The sequence below is a fragment of the Ahaetulla prasina genome, chromosome 3 (assembly GCF_028640845.1).
Source record: "Ahaetulla prasina isolate Xishuangbanna chromosome 3, ASM2864084v1, whole genome shotgun sequence".
NCBI classification, from domain to species: Eukaryota; Metazoa; Chordata; class Lepidosauria; order Squamata; family Colubridae; genus Ahaetulla; species Ahaetulla prasina.
The window spans coordinates 50,512,893-50,538,029 of record NC_080541.1 but is presented as its reverse complement, the minus strand read 5'-3'; the positions used below and the strand labels follow the sequence as shown (position 1 = coordinate 50,538,029).

General features: G+C 36.4%; 1 protein-coding gene across 10 annotated transcripts in view; it reads left to right on the top strand.

Moving 5' to 3' along the window:
* Positions 1–25,137, top strand: part of SNTG1 (syntrophin gamma 1) — a 258,438-nt gene that overhangs the window by 131,830 nt on the left and 101,471 nt on the right. For 7 of the 10 annotated variants that reach the window (XM_058175673.1, XM_058175672.1, XM_058175668.1 and 4 more), the window contains 5 exons: positions 4,677–4,811; positions 10,263–10,319; positions 14,782–14,839; positions 15,552–15,595; positions 15,699–15,740. In XM_058175673.1, the coding sequence (XP_058031656.1) occupies positions 4,677–4,811; positions 10,263–10,319; positions 14,782–14,839; positions 15,552–15,595; positions 15,699–15,740 (336 nt within the window). Of the gene's footprint in view, positions 1–4,676; positions 4,812–10,262; positions 10,320–13,673; positions 13,732–14,781; positions 14,840–15,551; positions 15,596–15,698; positions 15,741–25,137 lie in introns of all 10 variants that reach the window. The other 3 variants (XM_058175670.1, XM_058175671.1, XM_058175669.1) reach the window with 3 other exon arrangements.

The window sequence follows — 25,137 nt, the reverse complement described above, 5'->3', positions numbered from 1 at the left end:
TTTTAATAGGGCTACACTTCACTTAACATCATATCTACAATTATAACCATGTATATATAAGAAAACAATGATACCATACAAAAAAACCTCTTTATGTATTCATGGACACATTTATGCATGCATTCTTTTTATCCCCTTTAATTCCATGCTGACCATTGGACTATGAATGTGGTATGCAAAGCCTTTATTTTTCATTTTCTTTACCTAGCTTTTTCTGCATTTATCTCCTTATCTTCCACTTCCTTCATTTTTTCATATTCTAGCATCATTAAGAACTAATTATAAATAATGCTAGATTTTTTTTAAAGAGTGTTAAGTATGACTAATAATGAATTTATTAGCATTAACCCAAAACAAAAGAATATGAGCTTTAATTTATATGAGGCTCATCTGTCAGTTCCCTCTTTAGGGAATTGAACTTATGGGTCATTGCATTTTTTTATGTGATTATATGCAGTATATTAGTTTTAGATGGTCTTCAGGCTTTGGAGCTCAGGAGTGTTGGTAAGTGGAATACCACCTTTAAAATACTCGATATAGCCTATTCTTTTTTCTTAAACTCCCATACCAGAGATACAGGTATTATATTAGGTCATGCTCTCATGTATGAGGTACGTGTATAGAGAAATCCCTTTTGATCTCGAATAAAGGACAGAGCTCTAAAACCATATACATGAGGACATGATGTAATGCAACTTCCATATCTCTCTAGTTTGAGAGTGTAAGTAAAAGGAAATAGACTTAGAATAATGGATAAATTTGCATAAAATGGAATAAGACAAAGGTGAAATCCAACAGGTTCTGGAGAACTGGTAGTGGAAATTTTGAGCAGTTCGGAGAACTGGCAGTGGAAATTTTGAGTAGTTCAGAGAACCAGCAAATATCAGTTGACCCCAGAGTGGGGAATGGAGAGTTTGCAATATCCTTCCCCTGCTATGCCCACCAAGCCACACCACACTCACCAAGCCACACCCACACAACCACTAGTAAAAAAAAATGGATTTCACCACTGGAATAAGATGATTAGAAACCATTCAGATAATTACAAACAGTTTTGAATTAGCAAGCTACTATAAAAAGTGAAAAGAGACAAAAGCCCAGGATGTGTTCTTCTAAACATTCCTGAAGTATGTGTATTGCAATCTTAGTCAAAGTGAGATCAGAAATTGATGCTACTGATAATTAAATGTCAAGGTCAAGCTTCATGCATAATATATATATTATCAGCAGCATGAATTATTGTAGAACTGAAATAAATTAGAATTCTATTCATTCTAAAGGGTAAAACCTCTCTCATTTATATAAATCACTGCTTTTTAAAGTCAGAACTGGAATAATAGTTTAAGGATGTATTGTATAGCTGCAACTATTGTACTATGAAATAATACTAGGGAATTCATATCACTGAATTGTGTTTGTGTGTTTGCTGGGATGTGTTTTGTTTTTGCTTTTCTCATGCTTGATTTCCTTATTCATTTTGAATAGGTTTTGCCTGTGTGCATCCCACTGTTCACTCTTATTTTAATTTCACTGTGATGCTTAATTAGGCCTACTGTATAGTTAGATGTTATTTTAATTCTTTACCTAGCTTTTTCTGCATTTATCTCCTTATCTTCCACTTCCTTCATTTTTTCATATTCTAGCATCATTAAGAACTAATTATAAATAATGCTAGATTTTTTTAAAAAAGTGTTAAGTATGACTAATAATGAATTTATTAGCATTAACCCAAAACAAAAGAATATGAGCTTTAATTTATATGAGGCTCATCTGTCAGTTCCCTCTATAGGGAATTGAACTTATGGGTCATTGCATTTTTTTATGTGATTATATGCAGTATATTAGTTTTAGATGGTCTTCAGGCTTTGGAGCTCAGGAGTGTTGGTAAGTGGAATACCACCTTTAAAATACTCAATATAGCCTATTCTTTTTTCTTAAACTCCCATACCAGAGATACAGGTATTATATTAGGTCATGCTCTCATGTATGAGGTACGTGTATAGAGAAATCCCTTTTGATCTCGAATAAAGGACAGAGCTCATAAAACCATATACATGAGGACATGATATAATGCAACTTCCATATCTCTCTAGTTTGAGAGTGTAAGTAAAAGGAAATAGACTTAGAATAATGGATAAATTTGCATAAAATGGAATAAGACACAGGTGAAATCCAGCAGGTTCTGACAGGTTCTGGAGAACTGGCAGTGGAAATTTTGAGCAGTTCGGAGAACTGGCAGTGGAAATTTTGAGTAGTTCAGAGAACCAGCAAATACCAGTTGACCCCAGAGTGGGGTGGGAATGGAGAGTTTGCAATATCCTTCCCCTGCTATGCCCACCAAGCCACACCACACTCACCAAGCCACACCCACACAACCACTAGTAAAAAAAATTGGATTTCACCACTGGAATAAGATGATTAGAAACCATTCAGATAATTACAAACAGTTTTGAATTAGCAAGCTACTATAAAAAGTGAAGAGACAAAAGCCCAGGATGTGTTCTTCTAAACATTCCTGAAGTATGTGTATTGCAATCTTAGTCAAAGTGAGATCAGAAATTGATGCTACTGATAATTAAATGTCAAGGTCAAGCTTCATGCATAATATATATATTATCAGCAGCATGAATTATTGTAGAACTGAAATAAATTAGAATTCTATTCATTCTAAAGGGTAAAACCCCTCTCATTTACATAAATCACTGCTTTTTAAAGTCAGAACTAGAATAATAGTTTAAGGATGTATTGTATAGCTGCAACTATTGTACTATGAAATAATACTAGGGAATTCATATCACTGAATTGTGTTTGTGTGTTTGCTGGGATGTGTTTTGTTTTTGCTTTTCTCATGCTTGATTTCCTTATTCATTTTGAATAGGTTTTGCCTGTGTGCATCCCACTGTTCACTCTTATTTTAATTTCACTGTGATGCTTAATTAGGCCTACTGTATAGTTAGATGTTATTTAATTCTTGCCCCTAGCTTTTTTCATCAAGCTGCTTGGGAGATTTTATAAGGTAATTAGCCAGGAAACGAATATAGAGTCAAATAACACAACATAACTATATACATTTTTTCCAAGAAATGTTATGCTAAGAAACCATCAAATGAATTAGGAACTGTTCTTCCAAAATTCAGATCAACACACATTTCTGCCATCCAGCTAACCTTATTTGGTGGAGATTAACAGAATTAAAATGTCACTCTGTATTTGTTTTCCATCATTTCTGATTTTCTTTCCTGTCTCCTGAAAACCATATTTGTTTTCTAAGCTGCTATCTTGAAGTTCAAATGCAAAGAAACAAGAAATTTAGAGAATGGAGTGTAAAGAACTAGGGTCAGTCATAAAATTTTAAAATTGAGAACATGACATTGATTCCAGGTCTGCACACAATGCTCAGACATGAGTTTGCTGGAATGGATGAAATTTAATATTTACTTTTAATATTCAACATTTATTGGCTGACATAATGACTGCAGATTTTATAACAGTCCGCCAGGGGTAGGACTACTTTTCCTTGTACTTAAAACCAGTACAACAGTACAATTTTGGCCTGGTTGAGGAAGGGCATTAGAGTCTATAATGTACTGAACAGATTTACAAACTTGTTCCTTGTTTCAAGAAACAGTTAGCTTCCAATAGGATTTCCATAATTAGATGTGTAGGCACCTGGCAACTCTACAAAGAGGTTGTAAGATATTGGATATCTCTGTTTTGGGTAATAAAATTTGGAGAATAACTGAAGTAGAATAATTCTCCATGTATCAATACTATTTCAGAAATTCAAAAGAGGAAAAGAAGGATGAAGTCAGAGATCATTGCACCCTCCAAACATATATAAACTGTCCATCCAAAAAATCCCACATGCCCTTAAATTCTCATGAAAGGAAGGTGAACATCAGCAAAATACTTAGTGAATTTTTTTTAAAAAGGAATTACAAAATTTTGAAGTAGAAAATCTACATCCTGCTGTAGGTTATACAGCATTTCTAATAGCTATAGTGGCCTTGTTTTTCCAGAATAGCTGTGATTAATTTTAATTAATTAATACATTCACAAATCTAGGCTACAATCTGAAAAGCACTTGTATTGAATTTGTTTTTGTACATTGAAGAGTTATTTACTGGATTACAATAATAAAACAGAGTGATATTTAGTTGAACTTTTTATAGTGTTTCTGTGATCCCAATTAAGGTCTTGGCTATTGAGTAATCCTAATAATTTTAATTAGATAAATCAAATGCTGTAACTTTAACAAAAAATTATCAGGTTGCTACTCTATCAAATAATGTGCAAGTTGTATTTTATATGCCTAGGTAGGATACTGCTATATACTGCTATAAACCCTGCTATTGCAAAAATGGTCTTTTAGTTTATGATCACATTTTAGAAGTTTTAGTCCTTCATCCATGTACAAAGCCAAGATACTTTCAATATTTAAATGTTACTTAATGTCTGAGTTTCCAAACTTCTATTAATAATTTTTGCATTGCATGTTTCAATATTTCTGCTAATTGAGAGGATTTTAATGGATCATTTGCGATATACCTTACTTTATTAGTTTTACTGAATGTTCCAGTTAAAAACTAAAGGAAACTATTTTTGATCCTTAGAATAAATAGTCCGTAAACAATTTGACAACTAATAAAACTTTCTTCTTCTTCTGCCTTTTAAAGTCAAAGACAGGGATTTGTTTGCTACAGGATGGTAATCAGGAGCCTTTCAAAGTGCGGCTGCACTTAGCCAAAGATATTTTGACAATTCAAGAACAAGATGTCATCTGTGTGTCTGGTGAACCATTTTATTCTGGAGTAAGTAACATGCTTCATAGTAGCTTCCACATTAAAGCTGTTATATATTTTGAACTTTCAGAGTTGTTTTTCTACATAGAAATATCAAAGTAGATGAAGTGATATATACTGCATTCAGAATGAATATTCTGTCTTTAAAAAAACAGCATGTTTCTTTCTTCTGGACTAAGATCTCTTGATCTTTGATTTCAGGCTGGCCTCTGGCTTCCATTTTTGGTTCTGATTAACATCTTGTTCTATGACTTCTTCTTAATTTTACATTGTTCCTTCACAATCTGATGAGTGCATAGACAGTATAAAAATACAGTGTTGGGATTCAAATAATTTAACAACCGGTTCTCTGCTGTAATGACTGGCTGGGTGGACGTGGCCATGGTGGGCATGGCCAGTGGGTATGACAGGCAGCACTCGGCCTCCCGCACCCCCTGGGACCAAAAATGGGGTACGGGGGATGCACTGCACCCCCTGTAAAAACAGGCCACAGGGGGAATGTGCCACACACACACACTGCACTCCATTTTGGGCCTAATAGGCTTTCCTGCACTTACCTGGGAGCCAAAATGGGGTGTGTGGGGACTCCTGGAAGGGGAGGGGCGGGGCCAACCAGCAATTTAAGTACCAGTTCACGCAAATTGGCTCGAGACAACTGAATCACACCACTGTAAAAATATATTAATAGTATAATGTCATTCAGAATAAGCAGTCATTTCAAGCGCTTTTGTAAGAATAAAATGGAGTAATGGGATAATAATTAATAATATTTTTTTTAAGATAAAGAAGTCAGAAAAGATGTTTTCTTAAGAATACACTGAACAGCACTGGATGATTGAGATTAAAAGGTTGATTAGGCAGTAAAGATAAATGAGGAGAATTTAGAAATATAATTCATGGCTCCTCCTCATGAATTATCCTATGTAATATACCAATAAAAGCCTATTATCAAATTATATCTGATTTTACATATTAACAGCTTCACAATTTTCTCTAATAAGCTGGAACATCTCCTTGATATATTTTATTGAACATTATTTACAGGTTAACTTTATGTGCAATTCATTATCTAACTTATATCCATTGGATAATGGAATTTTCTATTTTTACCGGAGAAATAGTTCCAGGATTTTTTTCCTCCGAAGAAGCTTTTTTACATGTGTGAGGTAGGGGGAATAATTTCAAACTTCACCAAGATACTTCTTCCAATGGCTTCCCAGTTTTGTTTTGTTTTGTTTTGTTTTGTTTTGTTTTGATTTGTTTTTAACTGAATATAAGCTGGCACTACTCAAGTTACCCTAGAAGCAAACAAAGTAATAACCAAAAGCCAACATGGCTTTGTCAAAAACAGATGATGCCAGAAAACAGATGATGCCAGACTAATCTCATTGCATTCTTTGACAAAATGACAAAATTAGTGGACCAGAGGAATGCTGTTGATATAATTTACTTGTAATTTACTTGTAAGTAAGGCATTTGATAAAGTAGACCATAACCTACTACTAGATAAAGTAGATAAAGTAGAAAAGTAGAAAAATGTGGGTAAGACAGCACCACCACCAGATGGATTCATAACTGGCTAACCAACTGCACTCAATGTGTAGTCCTCAATGAATCTACATCCACATGGAGGGAAGTATGCAGTTCAGTACCCTAAGGCTCTGTTTTAGGCCCAGTACTCTTCAACATCTTCATCAATGACTTGGACAAGGGGATAGATGGGGAACTCATCAAATTTGCAGATGACACCAAGCTGGCAGGAATAGCCAACACTCAAGAAGATAGGCTCAGGATACAGAAGGATCTTGACAGACTTGAACATTGGGCAGTAACTAACAAAATGAAATTCAACAGTGAAAAAAGTAAGGTTCTTCATTTAGGCAAAAAAACCAAAATGCACAGGTACCGTATATGTGGTACCTTGCTCAATGGTAGTAATTGTGAGAGGGTTCTTGGAGTCCTAGTGGACAACCATTTAGATATGAGCCAGCAGTGTGCAGCAGCTGCCAAAAAAGCTAACACAGTTCTGGGCTGCATAAACAGAGGGATAGAATCAAGACCATGTGAAGTATTAGTGCCACTTTATAATGCCTTGGTAAGGACGCACTTGGAATATTGCATCCAATTTTGGTCGCCACGATGTGAAAAAGATATTGCAACTCTAGAAAGAGTGCAGAGAAGAGCAACAAAGATGATTAGGGAACTGGAGGCTAAAACATATGAAGAATGGTTGCAGGAATTGGTATGTCTAGTTTAATGAAAAGAAGGACTAGGGGAGGCATGATAGCAGTGTTCCAATATCTCAGGGGTTGCTACAAAGAAGAGGGAGTCAAACTATTCTCCAAAGCACCTGAGGGTAGAACAAGAAGCAATGGGTAGAAACTAATCAAGGAGAGAAGCAACTTAGAACTAAGGAAAAATTTCCTGACAGTTAGAACAATCAATAAATGGAACAACTTGCCTGCAGAAGTTGTGAATGTACCAACACTGGAAATTTTTAAGAAAATGTTGGATAGCCATTTGTCTGAAATGGTGTAGGGTTTCCTGCCTGGGCAAGGGGTTGGTAGAAGACCTCCAAGGTCCCTTCCAACTCTGTTACTAGAATAGAATATAATTTTATTGGTCAAGTGTGATTGGACACACAAGGAATTTGTCTTGGTGCATATGCTCTCAGTGTACATAAAAGAAAAGATACGTTCATCAAGGTCCTTGGCTATGTTTCGGCTGGCAAGTTCTTCAACATTCCATAAAGGACCAATCTCTTAAGGAAAACCAGAAAAGGTGCTGTGGGTTTCCTTATCCAAAAACACTAGAAATAAACATTACAACGAATTTGAAATACCAGAAATAGCACTCCTACCACGTAGGCTTTAACATAGGGAAGTTTGAAGGAGAAATTTCCTTAAAATAAAACTCTGGTTAGAAAGGTATTGGGATATAAGAAGAACTAGAAAAAACAACAAGGACACACAAAATTCCAAACAAAATCTACAATGTCAATCTAACTAAACAAGTTCCACAGATGCCAGTAAGATCTTGGACCCAAAAATATAGGCAAGGCTCATTGAGTGAGGATGGCTCCAAAGAAACCTTTTTCTGGAAGATTATTAATTCAGTTTGTTTCCCCTTATTTCTTCTTTAACTTTTTTTTCCTGTAGAGCTATAATCTAAATCAGGGGTCTCCAACCTTGGTCCCTTTAAGACTTGTGGACTTCAACTCCAAGAGAGTTGAAGTCCACAAGTCTTAAAGGGACCAAGGTTGGAGACCCCTGATCTAAATGATGTGTAGAAGACCCTGGCCTTTGTGGGCGACATATCATTGTTTGAACAATTCAGTCAAAACGCTCAGTTTTGGATGCCTGAAAAAATAAATAAAATAAAATAATAAAATAAAATAAATCATGAAATAGGCTGCTGTACCAAATCAAAATATTGAATTTATAATACCTCTTTATGTTATTTTTTAACATAAATTCCTAAAAAACACAATGTTCACCCTTATTCTTATTAGTTGCCAACACAACATTGGCAATTTGGCCACAGATTATCACCAAATTATTCAGCATAGTGAAAACTAAATTCAGAACAGGAAAACAAAATGCTTCAGAAGCTTGAATATCTCCCTCATTATGAAAGATTAGAGCATTTGGGTCTCTTAACATAGAAAATTGTAGACTGGTGAAGCTATATAACATCATAGATAGTATGAAAACAGTGAACTGATTTCTCAAAATACTAGGAGAAGAAGTGATTCCAGGAAGCTGTTGGGAATATTTAAAAGAGATGTTTTACATTGTTCTCCGTACAGAATATAATTAATCTGTGGTGATGGGTATTAATTTGGATAACTTTAAAGAGGATTACCTAAATTCACAGAATGCAAGTCTATCATCTTGAAGTGTTTTGTACTTGGACTGCGGCAAATTGTCTACAAATGCCTGCTACATGGGAACAATGTTAAAATGTAAAAGCTACCTTCTGTGATTTTGTTCAATTTCCTTTTAAAGTTAACAATATTAATGGCCAGTGCCTCAAGTTAATTATTCCTGTATATACCTGGTTGGCTCCTATGAGAAACAAAATGCTGAATTTATGCAGATTCTGGCCCAATGCAGCAAGGCTATTCATGGACTTTAATCAGTAGTGGGTTTCAAATCCCATTTCTACTGGTTTGCTTGTGGGCGCATGTGTGCTTGCACGCACGATGCTTTTACACATGCACAGAGATGTCCAGGTGGGTGGGTGGAGCCTCCTGTCATCACTGCTACTGGTTCGCCTGATCCGGAGTGAATCGGTAGCAACCCACCATTGGCTTTAATGCTGATTTTTAAAAAGATTGTCTTACATTGGTCAACGGAATATTTGAGAAGATCTAATAGCTAATTACAGAGATTTAGATGTTGAAAAATGACTGCATATATAGCTTTGTGTTATGCATTTATAAACAAATATAACTTAAGTGCAGTACTTCTCAGTTAATGAAATTGGAATTTCCATTGCTAAATGATGCAGTTATAAAGCATGACATTATGTGACCACATTGCTTAGAGGTGGTAATTTTGGCACTTCCAATTGCTGTTGTTAAGCAAGGATCACAGGTCATTTAGTGGGTATCTCCTGGCAATTTCCTACTGGCTTCCAACAAGCAAAGTTGGTAGGAAATTAAAACTCTCAGCCTGCTCACAAGCAGTGGTGATGGGCAAGCAGGCTGGTGGGTAAGTAAGTAGCTGCTGCTGGCTGCAGGAGAGTGTGAGAGGGGTCAAGTGGCACAATGTAAACATAGTGAAGCTTGTGGCTGCCGCAGGGTGCGGGAGAGTCCAGTTTGTCACATGTGGGTGGAGACAGGTTTGACTGCTGCAGAGTGCAAGATGATGGCATGGCATAAGCATGGCATAAGCATGGCAGGTCCTGTGGCTACTGCAGAATATATGAAAGGGCACAATGGGCCAGTGAGGCATGATGCAAGGGGCTGAGGGTGGCTACTGCAGTATAGATAAGATGTATCCAAATGACTTGCTACCTTCTTCACTATAGCTTCCCCATTGACTTTGCTTGTGGGAAGCTAGCAGGGAAGGTTTCCAATGGCGATCCATGAAAAGCTATGGGAACAAACTCACTGCAACTGTGTAAGTGTAAGCCAGTTGCCAAGTACCCAGATCTCCATCATATGAGGGAAGGATGGCTGGAACTTTAAAGGCCAGTCATAAGTACCACACTTTTAGCACTGTCGTAACTTTGAACTGTCAATGAAAAAGTGGTCCTTAAACCAAGGACTACATGTATTTGTGTTTTGACATTCAGAGTGCCACTTTAGATATATATGTTTTGCAATTTCATATGACAATACATATATGAAATTCAAAACTCAATAATGGTTATATAGCACCAAAGCCAAAAAGAGACAATGCTGTGTGATTGTGGTTGTTTTTAAGGAAACGTTTAAATCTGATTTATTTTCAGGAAAGAACTGTAACAATTAGAAGACAAACTGTAGGAGGATTTGGATTAAGTATAAAGGTATTACAATATTCTTCCTATTGCTATATATATGTGTGTGTGTGCATATGTGTGTCTGTATCAAGGATGGATTTTATATTTTAGGGAATATGTTTAATAAGATCAATGGGTTGCCATTGTATTGTATTTGTCCATTCAGTGTATCATGAAAGCTTTTATTAGAGTTTATTTATTTTTACAATACTGTAGACAGTCACTCAAACTGTGGTCTTAAGTGGCACTTAAAATGGGTCTTAACAAAAGCTGAGTTAAAATAGCTGTCACATTACAACCAATAAGTCTACAATTCTGCATTCTTCCAAACTTGCTTGTTAATAAAACAAAAAATATTATTTTGGTATTATCAATTTTACCATAGGTACGGTAGATATATTAAATTATCCAATTATCTTATAATGATAAGATAGAAAAATATGTTGAGAATACCAGATTAAAAGATAACACAATGGCACTTCCTTATTTCATTATTATATAAAAAAGTATGTAATAAAAGAGAGTGCTGTCCAAAATTGCATTTTACTGTCCTTTCATGCAGTGAGAGATAAATATAAATCATGAATGTATTCTTCCCTGAAATAAATGCATAAAGCCTGAAATAGAAAATGTATTAATAGTTTGTTCTCTAATGCTTTTGATAGTTATCTTTCTTTACTAAAAGTTTCAGTCAAAACACCAATATTTACGGATGTTTTTAGCAAATTAGGAAATTAACTTTTGTAGTTGCTTTATTTCTGCTTCTTGAGTTTTTGTAATCATTTTCCACCATTATATTTTCCAAACCTAATCTTGTGATATGAATAGCTGACTATCTCAAAATGGCAGCTAAGTGTCTGATGCCAAAGTTTTGTCTTACCCTTATCACTCTTTGGAACAGACCATGTTCTAAAGACTTATTTTTTAAGGGTTATCTTTGTTTGTTTAATCCAACAACCAGAAATGGCAAGCAGCTCCTTTTCTGTTGCTGCTTTCCATGTGAGACAATCACACTGGTGACATCACAAAGAGCTAGCCTCTATGCATTGAGGGTTATTCACTGCAGCAGAGTGCTTTTGTGTATGGATGACTGCTTTTACCATTAGAGTTCCAGTTCAGATGGTAATAATAAGACTACTTCGGACAGATGACAGCATTTTAAGCATGAAGGTTGTATCTTCATTTATACCATTATTATAATCAGAAGTAGGGAGCAATAGCAATATCACTTAGACTTATATACTGCTTCACAGTGCTTTTACAGCCCTCTCTAAGTGATTTACAGAGTCAGCATATTGCCTCCAACAATTTGGGTCCTCATTTTACCGACCTCGGAAGAATGGAAGGTGTGAGTCAACCTTGAGCCTGGTGAGATTCCATCTGTCAAATTGCAGGCAGCTGGCTGTCAGCAGAAGTAGCCTGCAGTACTGTACTCTATCTAACCACTGCACCATTGCAGTTCTTAGAAGCTGTTTTCAGATCTTTTCATGTCACATTGAATGTACAAAAATGATCGAATGGGTTTATCTCATTAGCTTCTTCCTTCTTTTTCCTCTCAAGTCTCCAAATCACTTTCCCCAACCCCCAGAGATGCATTATCTTCTTCCTGGCTTCAGAATTGCCTCAGTGACTCCTTCTCTGAAAGCTTCCATCAAAATCTACCTTTTTAAAATTTAGAAACAGTTCATTTATTGCTGTCTGGATTGTTGCTTTGAGGTTCCGCTTAACTCACGCTACCATTTTAAAATTCTGTGTTATCAAAATTGGTTCAATCAAACTATACCAGTACTTCTAAATCTGTTTTTCTAAAGTGGTAAATAGTATTCACTTTCAGAGCTATCTCTAACACAAAGCATTCCCATGACTATTGAGTGTAGGTTAGATTACGTATTGTATGCAATGCACACAGAATAGTTTTATTTTTACACATTAAAAAAATCTCAAAAAGCCAATAAAGATTAAGATAAAACTTTTTTTTTTAATAACTCCAAAGGTCCTGATGTTTGAATAGTGAATTTTGGTATAGATAAGCCAAATAGGAATGTTTAAAAAATAATTTATACATTCAAAGCCTTCTCCCTTCTTTCCTTCCTGGCAACATGAACCAATGGACTGTTTAAAAAAGTAGAAAAATGTGCCTCCAATTTATTTTGCTTTTCATTTCTTTTTTACCCCTCAATGTGAAGCAGTCATTTGGTAACTGTCTTTGAATTCTTACTTTATTTTGTGCCAGATTTTCTATTCATTTTCTTACTGACTTCTGTGCACGTAAGAATGGAAAATAGAAAATCAAAAGAAACTAGGGAAAACTTTACATTCCATTCAGTCCTTCAATTGTATGCTTTTGTTTGTAATTTCTTTGAAAGCCGGACAAGAAAATGCTCACAGGACCATCTCTGTTTCAGAATTAGGCCCATTTGCTTTTATGAAGTGGATTTGATGCCATCATATGAAAAATCTGGGAAAAGCTGTAATGAATTTGTATTCCTTTGTCAATAATTTCTTCTTTTTTGTGTATGCAGAATATGATGATATTGCCAGCATTTTCTTTTCCTTTACAAAAGGACTGATTGCATTCATGCGGTCATTAGCAAAAAGAATGATGAAAAAGTTATTTTACTCATTTTAAATTTTCAAAAATGAAGCGAAAGCTAAAGAAATGTAGTAATAGAGTATTTATAAGTTAACAGTAGATTTAATGAAGTATGATCTCTTTATTTTATAGGGAGGAGCAGAGCATAATATTCCTGTGGTTGTTTCCAAAATTTCCAAAGAACAACGAAGTAAGTTGTTACTCAGTTTCTTTAATAAAATTAATTATGTCTTTCTTTCTTCTTTTTGTGTATGCAGAATATGATGATATTGCCAGCATTTTCTTTTCCTTTACAAAAGGACTGATTGCATTCATGCGGTCATTAGCAAAAAGAATGATGAAAAAGTTATTTTACTCATTTTAAATTTTCAAAAATGAAGCGAAAGCTAAAGAAATGTAGTAATAGAGTATTTATAAGTTAACAGTAGATTTAATGAAGTATGATCTCTTTATTTTATAGGGAGGAGCAGAGCATAATATTCCTGTGGTTGTTTCCAAAATTTCCAAAGAACAACGAAGTAAGTTGTTACTCAGTTTCTTTAATAAAATTAATTATGTCTTTCTTTCTTCTTTTTGTGTATGCAGAATATGATGATATTGCCAGCATTTTCTTTTCCTTTACAAAAGGACTGATTGCATTCATGCGGTCATTAGCAAAAAGAATGATGAAAAAGTTATTTTACTCATTTTGAATTTTCAAAAATGAAGCGAAAGCTAAAGAAATGTAGTAATAGAGTATTTATAAGTTAACAGTAGATTTAATGAAGTATGATCTCTTTATTTTATAGGGAGGAGCAGAGCATAATATTCCTGTGGTTGTTTCCAAAATTTCCAAAGAACAACGAAGTAAGTTGTTACTCAGTTTCTTTAATAAAATTAATTATGTCTTTCTTTCTTCTTTATTTTATAGGGAGGAGCAGAGCATAATATTCCTGTGGTTGTTTCAAAATTTCCAAAGAACAACGAAGTAAGTTGTTACTCAGTTTCTTTAATAAAATTAATTATGTCTTTCTTTCTTCTTTATTTTATAGGAGGAGCAGAGCATAATATTCCTGTGGTTGTTTCAAAATTTCCAAAGAACAACGAAGTAAGTTGTTACTCAGTTTCTTTAATAAAATTAATTATGTCTTTCTTTCTTCTTTATTTTTTTTAATAACTCCAAAGGTCCTGATGTTTGAATAGTGAATTTTGGTATAGATAAGCTAAATAGGAATGTTTAAAAAATAATTTATACATTCAAAGCCTTCTCCTTTCTTTCCTTCCTGGCAACCTGAACCAATGGACTGTTTAAAAAAGTAGAAAAATGTGCCTCCAATTTATTTTGCTTTTCATTTCTTTTTTACCCCTCAATGTGAAGCAGTCATTTGGTAACTGTCTTTGAATTCTTATTTTATTTTGTGCCAGATTTTCTATTCATTTTCTTACTGACTTCTGTGCACGTAAGAATGGAAAATAGAAAATCAAAAGAAACTAGGGAAAACTTTACATTCCATTCAGTCCTTCAATTGTATGCTTTTGTTTGTAATTTCTTTGAAAGCCGGACAAGAAAATGCTCACAGCACCATCTCTGTTTCAGAATTAGGCCCATTTGCTTTTATGAAGTGGATTTGATGCCATCATATGAAAAATCTGGGAAAAGCTGTAATGAATTTGTATTCCTTTGTCAATAATTTCTTCTTTTTTGTGTATGCAGAGTATGATGATATTGCCAGCATTTTCTTTTCCTTTACAAAAGGACTGATTGCATTCATGCGGTCATTAGCAAAAAGAATGATGAAAAAGTTATTTTACTCATTTTGAATTTTCAAAAATGAAGCGAAAGCTAAAGAAATGTAGTAATAGAGTATTTATAAGTTAACAGTAGATTTAATGAAGTATGATCTCTTTATTTTATAGGGAGGAGCAGAGCATAATATTCCTGTGGTTGTTTCCAAAATTTCCAAAGAACAACGAAGTAAGTTGTTACTCAGTTTCTTTAATAAAATTAATTATGTCTTTCTTTCTTCTTTTATTTTTTTAATGCCTGATTCACAGTCTGTCTTTTGGGAGATGGAATTTCATTATAAATGTGAGCACAATATTTTCAATGTTCACTACTCACCAAGTGATTCAGAATACTAACAAAGACTAGCAGTAGTATTAAAAACAACAATAACAATAAAAGTATAACACAGACCAATCAAGAGCAAAACATGCACTTTATAAAATTACACTGCATCTATATAATATGCTGATCCAGCTCCTGAAAATGAACTAGATGAACACCTGGATCCCATCAGATCAAACATTGTTTAATTCCTTGGATGTGGGGCATCTGAAATCTGCAGATTTGCAGGTTGGACAGAGATAACTGGAGACAGTCCGCTTTTTATTGTCTGTGAAGGTTGTTGTTGTTGTTTGTGAACATATATGCTAAGATTTTTCTTTTAGATTTTTAGGGAACGCAGTTAAGGCGCTCTGTTTGGGTATGGGATAAACCTGAAGTTTATTTTTCAATTATTTTCTTTGTTTTATTTATATATTGCCCCACTGATGCTGTCAGTGGAAAATTATAGAGAAGACTGAAATGAAAAATGTCCTTCCTTCCTTCCTTCCTTCCTTCCTTCCTTCCTTCCTTCCTTCCTTCCTTCCTTCCTTCCTTCCTTCCTTCCTTCCTTTTTTTTCAGCGGAACTCTCAGGCCTACTGTTTATAGGAGATGCAATTCTACAGGTAGGTAAACAAGCTGTTCTGTGAGTCAAATCTTATTTATTTATTCTTCCTGCATGCGGATAAGGAACAGCCTTTCCTCAAATTATTATTTCTTCCTCAACAGATTAATGGAATTAATGTAAGAAAATGCAGGCATGAAGAAGTGGTGAGCTTTTTTAAACTTTTCTAACCCATTACAATATCTAATGTAAATTGATGTTGCTGCACTTTTATTAATTGTTCATTATTGCTCTTACATAATTTAACTCTATTTTACTCTGAGGTTGTTAAATGATTATAATATTTAGATAGTGTACTTTTTTCATTGATGTGATATCATTCATATTATATTAGGATTTTGCCATTCAATTTTTTTCTGGAGATATTTTGTAGGCACTAAGTTGTGAGAAAACACTGACTTTTGCCAGTGTATTCTCCCCCATTAAAAAAAATAGAAATGAAAATCTTTTCTTGAGCATCTTTTATTTTCAATCCTCTAGGACAGGGGTCTCCAACCTTGTCAACTTTAAGACTTGTGGACTTCAACTCCCAGCTTTGCTGGCTGAGGAATTCTGGGAGTTGAAGTCCACAAGTCTTAAAGTTGCCAGGGTTGGAGATCCCTGCTCTAGGAAGAGGTAAAAATGGCATTTTTCTGTCACCTGTAACATTTGAAACTACTTGCCTAGTTTGAGAATCTCTCTATGTAGGCTTGGAATATTGTAAGATTAGACTCTTTCTCATGTAGGTCTCACTTTAATAAGACAAATGAAGTGTCACTTACAGGACAGCAATTTATTCTGAAGGATTTTTTTAGATGTTATTTTAAACCTTCAGGCGTTACAAGAACATTAAAAATCTTTCCTCATGCTTTATCTTCAGAACATATGATATACAAGATTAAAGGATCAGAGAGAGAAGGCAACATCAACAACACACAGTTTTCATTAAGTTATTACAGATATAAAATACATATAAAAATCACAAGCTTCAAGATGTGAAGATTTTATTTTTGCACCTCATTATAACTATTATTTGAACAAAGTAAAATTCTCACTTGTGTCAATAGGAACTTTAGTTCAATATAAATAGCTGGTATGGAAGTCCATCTCTGGTCCAGATTGCTACCATAATGGGAGATAAAAATGTTCAAGTCTCTCTTATCCCATTGAACTATTGATTCAGGTCATATTACTTGTTCTTGTTAAGGTCTTATTGCCTGCTTGTTACCAGTAGCTATCTTTAAAACTTAGGGGAGGGGTATGATCAAGGAATTTAAGAATATATTTAGGAGGTTCAAGCTGATAATTAGTCAAGTTGAGAAACTCAGGTTTGAGATTCTTGAGTTGTTTTTAAATTTTCCTGAACCCCTTGAGAAAAAAATGTTAATTTTTCCTGCCATTCTAATATATATTAATTCTTAAGAAGAAAGCAGTTTGGTATAAGAATGTATACAAGCATGCATACACACACACACACACACACACACACACACACACACACACACACACACAAACATAGATATACGTTATTTGGCTATGAAGTCAATTCTATCGCCTTCAGTTCTATTAACTCACCATTCTTTTATAACATCTAGAATACCATGAAGTCACCTACCATATAGTTCAAATGGACTATATTCATTTGGGATACTTCCCTATAGGCAAAGAATAAGTATTTAAGTATTTAAATCTAAGTGTCCCAGGATTTAGGACTTTGCCCAGCAAATTTTTTTAGAATTTCTTTTGATGTCTGATTCATTTGTTCAGTAAAACCATTATTTGATAATGATATACAGTACTGTAGGGAATAATCTTTTAAATTGTAATATTTTCTTTAAAAAATTGCAGGGATACATTTGTTTTGTTTCCACTGCTTTGAATATATTACTCCAGGTAGTCTTCAACTTATATCCGAATTATAGTTTTACGTCTAGGCGAAACCTCGACGGCGGCTCGGGAGTTCATGGCCTCCATGACAGCCTTGGACCTGTCCCAGTTAGTTAATGGTCCCATTCACATCGGGGGAAACACTCTGGACTTGATTTTTGTCTTGGGACAGTGGCTGAATGATCTGGAATTGGGGGATTTAGTTATTGAACCCCTGTCATGGTCAGATCATTCACTCCTTCGACTTGACTTTCGAACCGCCAACCCACACTGCAGGGAGACGGAGACGGTTCGCTGGTTCTGTCCCAGGCGCCTGATGGACCCGGAAAGGTTTCTGACAGAGCTTGGGCCGTTTCCTGAGGACCTAGCCCATGGCTTGGCTGAAGAACTAGTCGCCGCCTGGGAAAGGGCGGCGACGGGGGCTTTAGACCGCGTCGTGCCTTTGCGGCCTCTGACCCGGTGCCGATCTTGATCAGCTCCCTGGTATTCTGAGGAGCTGAGAGAGATGAAGCACCAGAAAAGATGCCTAGAGAGTGTTTGGCGGTCCAGCCGATCTGAATCCGATCGAACACTAGTAAGGTCTCATATTCAGACCTACCTAGTGGCGATAAGAGCGGCAAAACATAACTATTTTTCCTCTCTTATTGCATCAGCAGATAACCGCCCAGCCGCCCTGTTTAGGATGACCCGCTCCCTTCTTGCGCAGGGAGCTCGGGAGGACCCCTTGTAGGCCGTGCTGAGGATTTTGGACAATATCTGTCCGATAAAATCGCTATGATCCGGGACGGTCTGGATGCTGATTGGGTAGATTTGGGTGGGATGACAGAGGTAGTTCTTGAGAATGTTATCTGGGGAGAGTTTGATGCTGTGACTCCTGAGGACATGGACAGGATACTGAGGAGGCTGAATGCGACCACATGTTTATTGGACCCGTGTCCCTCCTGGTTGGTACTGGCCACACAGGAGGTTACACGAGGCTGGCTCCTGGGAATTATTAACGCCTCTTTAATGGTGGGTGTCTTTCCTACCGCCTTGAAAGAGGCGGTGGTGAGGCCCCTCCTTAAGAAGCCCTCCTTGGACCCGGCTATTTCGGCAAACTACCATCCTGTCTCCAACCTTCGCTTTGTGGCGAAGGTTGTTGAGAGTGTGGTGGCATGTCAGATTCCCCAGTACCCCATGTGGTGGCATGCCCGTTCCAGTCCGGCTTCAGGCCTGGGTACAGCACGGAGACGACTTTGGTCGCGTTGGTTGATGATCTCTGGAGGTCTCGGGACAGGGGTTGTTCCTCTGTCCTGGTCCTATTAGATCTCTCAGCGGCTTTTGATACCATCGACCATGGTATCCTGCTGCGGCGACTGGAGGTCTTGGGAGTGGGGGGCACCATTTTTCGGTGGTTCTCATATCTCTCCGACCGATCGCAGACGGTGTTGGCAGGAGGGCAGAGATCGACCTCAAGGCACCTTATATGTGGGGTGCCGCAGGGGTCAGTTCTCTCGCCTCTCCTGTTCAACATCTATATGAAGCCGCTGGGTGAGATTATCCGTGGTTTTGGGGTGGAATATCATCTGTACGCTGATGATACTCAGCTGTACATTTCCACCCCTAACCACCCCAATTAAGCCGTCGAAGTGATATCCCAGTGTCTAGAGGCCATGCGGGTCTGGATAGGGAAGAACAAGCTTCAGCTCAACCCGTCCAAGACAGAGTGGCTGTGGATGCCGGCATCCCGGTACAGCCAGCTTATTCCATTGCTGACTGTTGGGGGCGAATCATTGGCTCCCAGGGGGAGGGTTTGCAACTTAGGCATTCTCCTGGATGATCGGCTGTCTTTAGAAGAACATATGACGGCCGTCGCTAGGGGAGCTTTTTATCAGGTGCGCCTGATTCACCAGTTATGTCCCTTCCTTGACTGGGATTCCCTACACACCATCACTCATGCCCTTGTCACTTCCCGCCTGGACTACTACAATGCTCTCTACATGGGGCTCCCCTTGAAGAGCACCAGGAGGCTCCAACTGGTCCAGAATGTGGCTGCGCGGGTAATAGAAGGGGCACCACGATGCTCCCATATAACACCTCTCCTGCGCAGCCTGCACTGGCTGCCGGTATTCTTCCGGATGCAATTCAAGGTGTTAGTTATCACCTTTAAAGCGCTCCATGGCACAGGACCGGGTTACTTACGGGACCGCCTACTGCCACCTATAGCCTCCCATTGGTCTGTGCGCTACCATAGGGAGGGCCTCCTCAGGGTGCCGTCAGTCAAACAATGTCGACTGGTGGCCCCCAGGGGGAGGGCCTTCTCTGTGGGGACTCCTGCCCTTTGGAATGCGTTGCCTCCGGGATTGCGTCAACTCCCCGACCTCCGGTCTTTTAAACGTGAGCTCAAGACCTTTTTATTTCACCGTGTGGGCTAGCTTGATGAAATTCTTAAGTGGGGGTTTTATGATGGTTTTATCTTAGTTTTAATCCTATTTGTCCATTTTATAATCAGTTTTTTAATATGTTTTTAATTTTTGTTTATGTTTATGCTGTTTTATTTGGCTGTAAACCACCCTGAGTCCTTCGGGAGAAGGGCGGTATAAAAATTGAATAAATAAATAAATAAATAAAATCATTGAAATTATATGTCAGGGCATCACATGATAAGAGCTGATTTTGACATTTTTTGCAGAAGTTATTAAGTAAATGCCATGGTTGTTAAACAAATCCATTCTGTCCAGTAGGAGATTTTTTTGCTGGAAACTAGAAATGAATGACAGAAATTGGCAAAAATGTCAAAAATTGCAGTCATGTGACTGTGGAATGCTGAAAATGGCCATAAAAGTGACCTGATTGTCAAGCATCCAATATGCAATCACATGACCACTGTTGTGAGGGTTTGTGTGCAAACATCATAACTTCAAAATCCAGTCATAAATAGTTTTTTGGAGGGGTCTATTGTACCTCTGAATGGTTGTTAAGCAACTGTTGTAGGTCGAGGACTATCTGTATCTTAGAACAGTAATATGAGAATCATTAAATAAGACCTTCTTTCTTTTATGAGACAAACAATATGTAACTTAATGTATGCTATAGAGACAGATAACTGTAGGTTATCATTGCTTCTTCCCATGTAGAGGAACAAGTTCATTTTTTAAATATAATTTGTAAGAACTCTATTTTAGGAAACTAAACAAGAATATGTGGGAAGAAAATAGAGACCTAATTCTAAAGCAACTTGATGGCTTACAGATTTTCATATCCCCAAGGAATGTAATTTTATTCTCTGTCTGCTTTAATTTTCTTCATCAATAAAGCTTTGATTCTATTAATATGTATCTGTTAAATGATAGCTGTTGCATATGAGAACAAGATACTGTTTTCATAAAATCTTTTAAACTGAACATATTCTTCATGGTGATTTTTTAAATTGGTATCACGTTATAGTTTTCTTTCAGTACCAACTATAAAACTTGTCAAATATTTCATTGTAATAATTTCAAAATTCCTGATGGATTTTCATGATAGAACAATCGATTTTTATTTAGTTGGCAATAGCTATTTTTAAAGCCAGAGTAGTTTGAAAGTCTTTAGAGGAATAGCCCATAGTTTTATTTTAAATATTAAGTTTTAACATATTTGTTGTTGTTGTTAGTTGCGAAGTCGTGTCCGACCCATCGCCACCCCATGGACAACATTCCTCCAGGCCTTCCTATCCTCTACCATCCTCTGGAGTCCATTTAAGCTCACCCCTACTGCTTCAGTGACTCCATCCAGCCACCTCATTCTTTGTCGTCCCCTTCTTCATTTTGCCCTCAATCTTTCCCAGCATTAGACTCTTCTCCAGTGAGTCCTTCCTTCTCATTAGGTGGCCAAAGTATTTCAGTTTCATCTTCAGGATCTTGCCTTCTAAAGAGCAGTCAGGGTTGATCTCCTCTAGGACTGACTTGTTTGTTCGCCTTGCAGTCCAAGGGACTCACAGGAATCTTCTCCAGCATCAGAGTTCAAAGGCCTCAATTCTTTGGTGCTCAGCCTTTCTTATGGTCCAACTTTCACAGCCATACATTGAAACTGGGAAAACCATAACCTTGACTTACGCACTTTTGTTGGCAGGGTGATGTCTCTGCTTTTTAGTACGCTGTCTAGATTTGCCGCAGCTTTCCTTCCCCAGGAGCAAGCATCTTTTAATTTCTTGGCTGCAGTCCCCATCTGCGGTGATCTTGGAGCCCAGGAAAATAAAATCTGTCACTACCTCCATTTGTTCCCCATCTATCTGCCAGGAATTGAGAGGGCCAGATGCCATGATCTTAGTTTTCTTAATGTTGAGTTTCAAGCCAACTTTTGTATTCTCCTCCTTCACCCACATCAAGAGGCTTTTTAGTTCCTCTTCGCTTTCTGCCATTAGAGTGGTATCATCTGCATATCTGAGGTTGATATTTCTCCCGGCAATCTTAATTCCAACTTTTGATTCATCCAGCCCCGCCTTTAACATATTACCAGCACATATATTTTTGTAGCCAGTAACGCTTCAATCTATTTCCTTTCACATTTTTCCCCACTCCCCCAATAAAATTAAAGTTAACCTTAAGGTGAAGATTGTTTAGCTTGGCAGAAAGCCATGAGGAAACCTATTGAAACCTCTCAAAAGATACCTTTTTCAATCTTCAAGGCTCCATATATAGTTTAAATTTTTAAATGTAAAAATCATATTTTTGCTGGTGGCTAAAACATATGAAGAATAGTTGCAGGAATTTGATATGTCTAGTTTGATGGAAAGAAGGACTAGAGTGACATGATAGCAGTGTTCCAATACCTAAAGGGCTGCCACAAAGAAGACGTGGTCAATCTATTCTCCAAAGCACTTGGAAGGAAAATCAAGAAGCAATGGATGTAAACTAATTAAGGAAAGAAGCAACCTAGAATTAAGGATACATTTCATGACAGAACAATTAATTGGTGGAATGACTTACCTCCAGAAGTTGTAGGTGCCCCAACAATGGAAGTTTTTAAGAAGAGATTGGACAACCATTTGTCTGAAATGGTATAGTGTGTCTTGCCTGAGCATGGAGTTAATCTAGAAGACTTCCAAGGTCCCTTCCAAGTCTATTATTCTGTTATATCTACTAGCGACTTCTTTTTAAGCTTCTCTTTGTTAACAGAAAGAACCAAGATTGGATTCAGAGTCCTCTGAGATGATAAAAAGAAACATAAATACATTCTGTTTTTAAAGTAAGTTTATTGTAAAGAAGAGGAGGAAATAGCATAAATGTTGACAGATGACTTCTTTACTATTTGGATTAGTTTTCAAATCTTGGCTAAGTTTTCAGCAAGTTCTGAAAACCTTTGTTCAGACCAATTAAAAGATCACAATGTGATACTGTTTTGAGATATCTTAATTCAATTCTGGAATAAAGCATCAGTTTCTTTCACTGCAACTGTCAGATGGAATTGTCATGTCATAAATAAGAAAGGCTTTTCTTGTTGTTCCAGAGAGATAGGATTTACCCACACCTTCATGAAAAGCTTCTTGTAGCTTTCATCGTGGCTACACTTTTTCCTAATGAATGTAGCAATTGCATGCAGTCTCCAAGTGACTTAGCAGCATAGACTTGTGTTTAGGTTTCATTTTGCTAAAGATCTATTTTTTAAAAGTAGCACTGCTTGTTTTTGAAAGAAAAGGCCAAGGAAACTTTTAGAAGAATATAAAGAGGTTTTAATTGCTTAGCATTTATGTCAGCTGTGATTTGAAAGGGTTTGACCCGTTGTCATCTGAAACTGATGTGAAAAGAACTATAATTTCAATGCTGTTGTTTCATAGCGTCAGCAACTTTCTGTTTTTCTTGTGACCTACATTTTTTTTGCAGCACTTAAATATTTGTTTATGTTTATTATGCAGTAATGTAATAATTTTAAATGTAGACAGGCAGAGTATACAATGGAATGCAAATTACAAAAACTATCATGTTTTCCTGTAAAGTGCTATGGGGTGGTATATAGGCCTAAGTTCTATTGTTACTGTTACTATACTGTACAAGGATACAAATAATTTATGAGTACCCTACCCGCTGGAAAATAAATTATTTCATTAGAACTAGACTCAGTAGAAACAAAATTTGCAAGGTATCCCTCAAATTTGAAATTATAATAGACCCCTCCAAAGGTGCTTATGACCTGATTCTGGAATTCTGATGACTACCACCACCTCATAGTTACCCAGCCCTTGGCAGCATCTCACTGTCATGTGACCATGATATACGTTTTTGATGAAAAGCAGTGTTTATTTCCAGTTTTCAGCAAAAAATGTTCTATAGTGAATAATGGGTTTGCGTAATGATTGTGACTTTTGCTTAATGACTGTGTCTTTACTTAACAATCACTATGATTCACGTAACAACTGTTGCAAAAAAAACCTCATTAAAAAAAGATTGGTCCCATTTTATGACCATCATGCCGTACAACCATAATAAGCTGGGTCCATTTTGGTCGTAAATCAAGGGCTACCTATCCTTTAATCTGTATGTCAAATAAAACTATGATATAAATGTATGTGTTTACAAAGTAAAATCATTTCTTTAGAAGCAAGCAATAGGATAACATTCAAAAGCCGTATATTTAATTAGAAGTATAAGCCTGCTTACTTTTATGAAATTCCTAAATTTGACTTTCACTTTGAAGGTAATCCTAGTCTAGGAAATTAGGAAAAAATGGTATTTGTTTGGCTTAAACCAGTTAAAATGCTACAACTTGCAGAACAATGGCAGAATGTAAATTGCTTGCGACTTCTCTCTCACCATACCAGAATAATCAAAGCCTATTTTCTTTCCATCTGCTCTTTCTTTCCCATCCATTGTAATTTTTTCTGGGCAGTGAATGTCAGGTCAGATGGTTAAAGCTTTGCATAAAAGCATCATGCCCTTCAGGCATGATTGTTCTTTCCTTAAGAGAAGAATGTAGTTTTCTGGGGTGGGGGAAATCCCAAAAACAAGGCTTGGGTTTCATATAGAGCTTTAGAACTATTGCAGGTTTTAGATTTATACTCTCTCAATCAAACTGCTCAAAAATACATGTAAGGAAGGCATTTCTTGGGTCTCCTTACAAGAGATTGTGATCCAAATTTTGAGAAATGTTATATTATGTTAACAGTATTGTTGTATTCTTTTGCTTTGATTTTTCTGTTGGTTTTTTTTATATATTTAATCAGCAGAGTAAATAGGTTTGTGTATTTTTCAGTACCTTTTTCTTGTTTCAATCTGATTTCCACATAGTTGCCTTGTTTTCAATTTTTGTATCAAACAAATACATAGCTTCCTTCTGATAAGCCATCTGTTACTTCTCCAATACAAGGCGAACATAACATAGTTCTGTCATTTTGATGCCTGTGTCAGCAATAAGTTAGTCATCTCGCACTAGAAACCCATATGGATATTAAATAATTTGTCATATCTGTCACTTATAAATTAATATAGTGATGGTTACATCAAGAAGAATGTACAGTAAGTGGTTACTCTACCTTGAAAAACTAGCTAAACACAGAGAACTTTGTGATGAATTGTAGCTTGATATGTAAAAGAAATTATTTCAATTAATCCAAGTTTCATAAAAGAAAAATAGCTGCTTTGCATAGAATGGGGACAGAGCACATTAAGACAATCTATTGCCTAAAAAAAGCTTTGCATAAAAGACAGCCAGTTTGGTCTT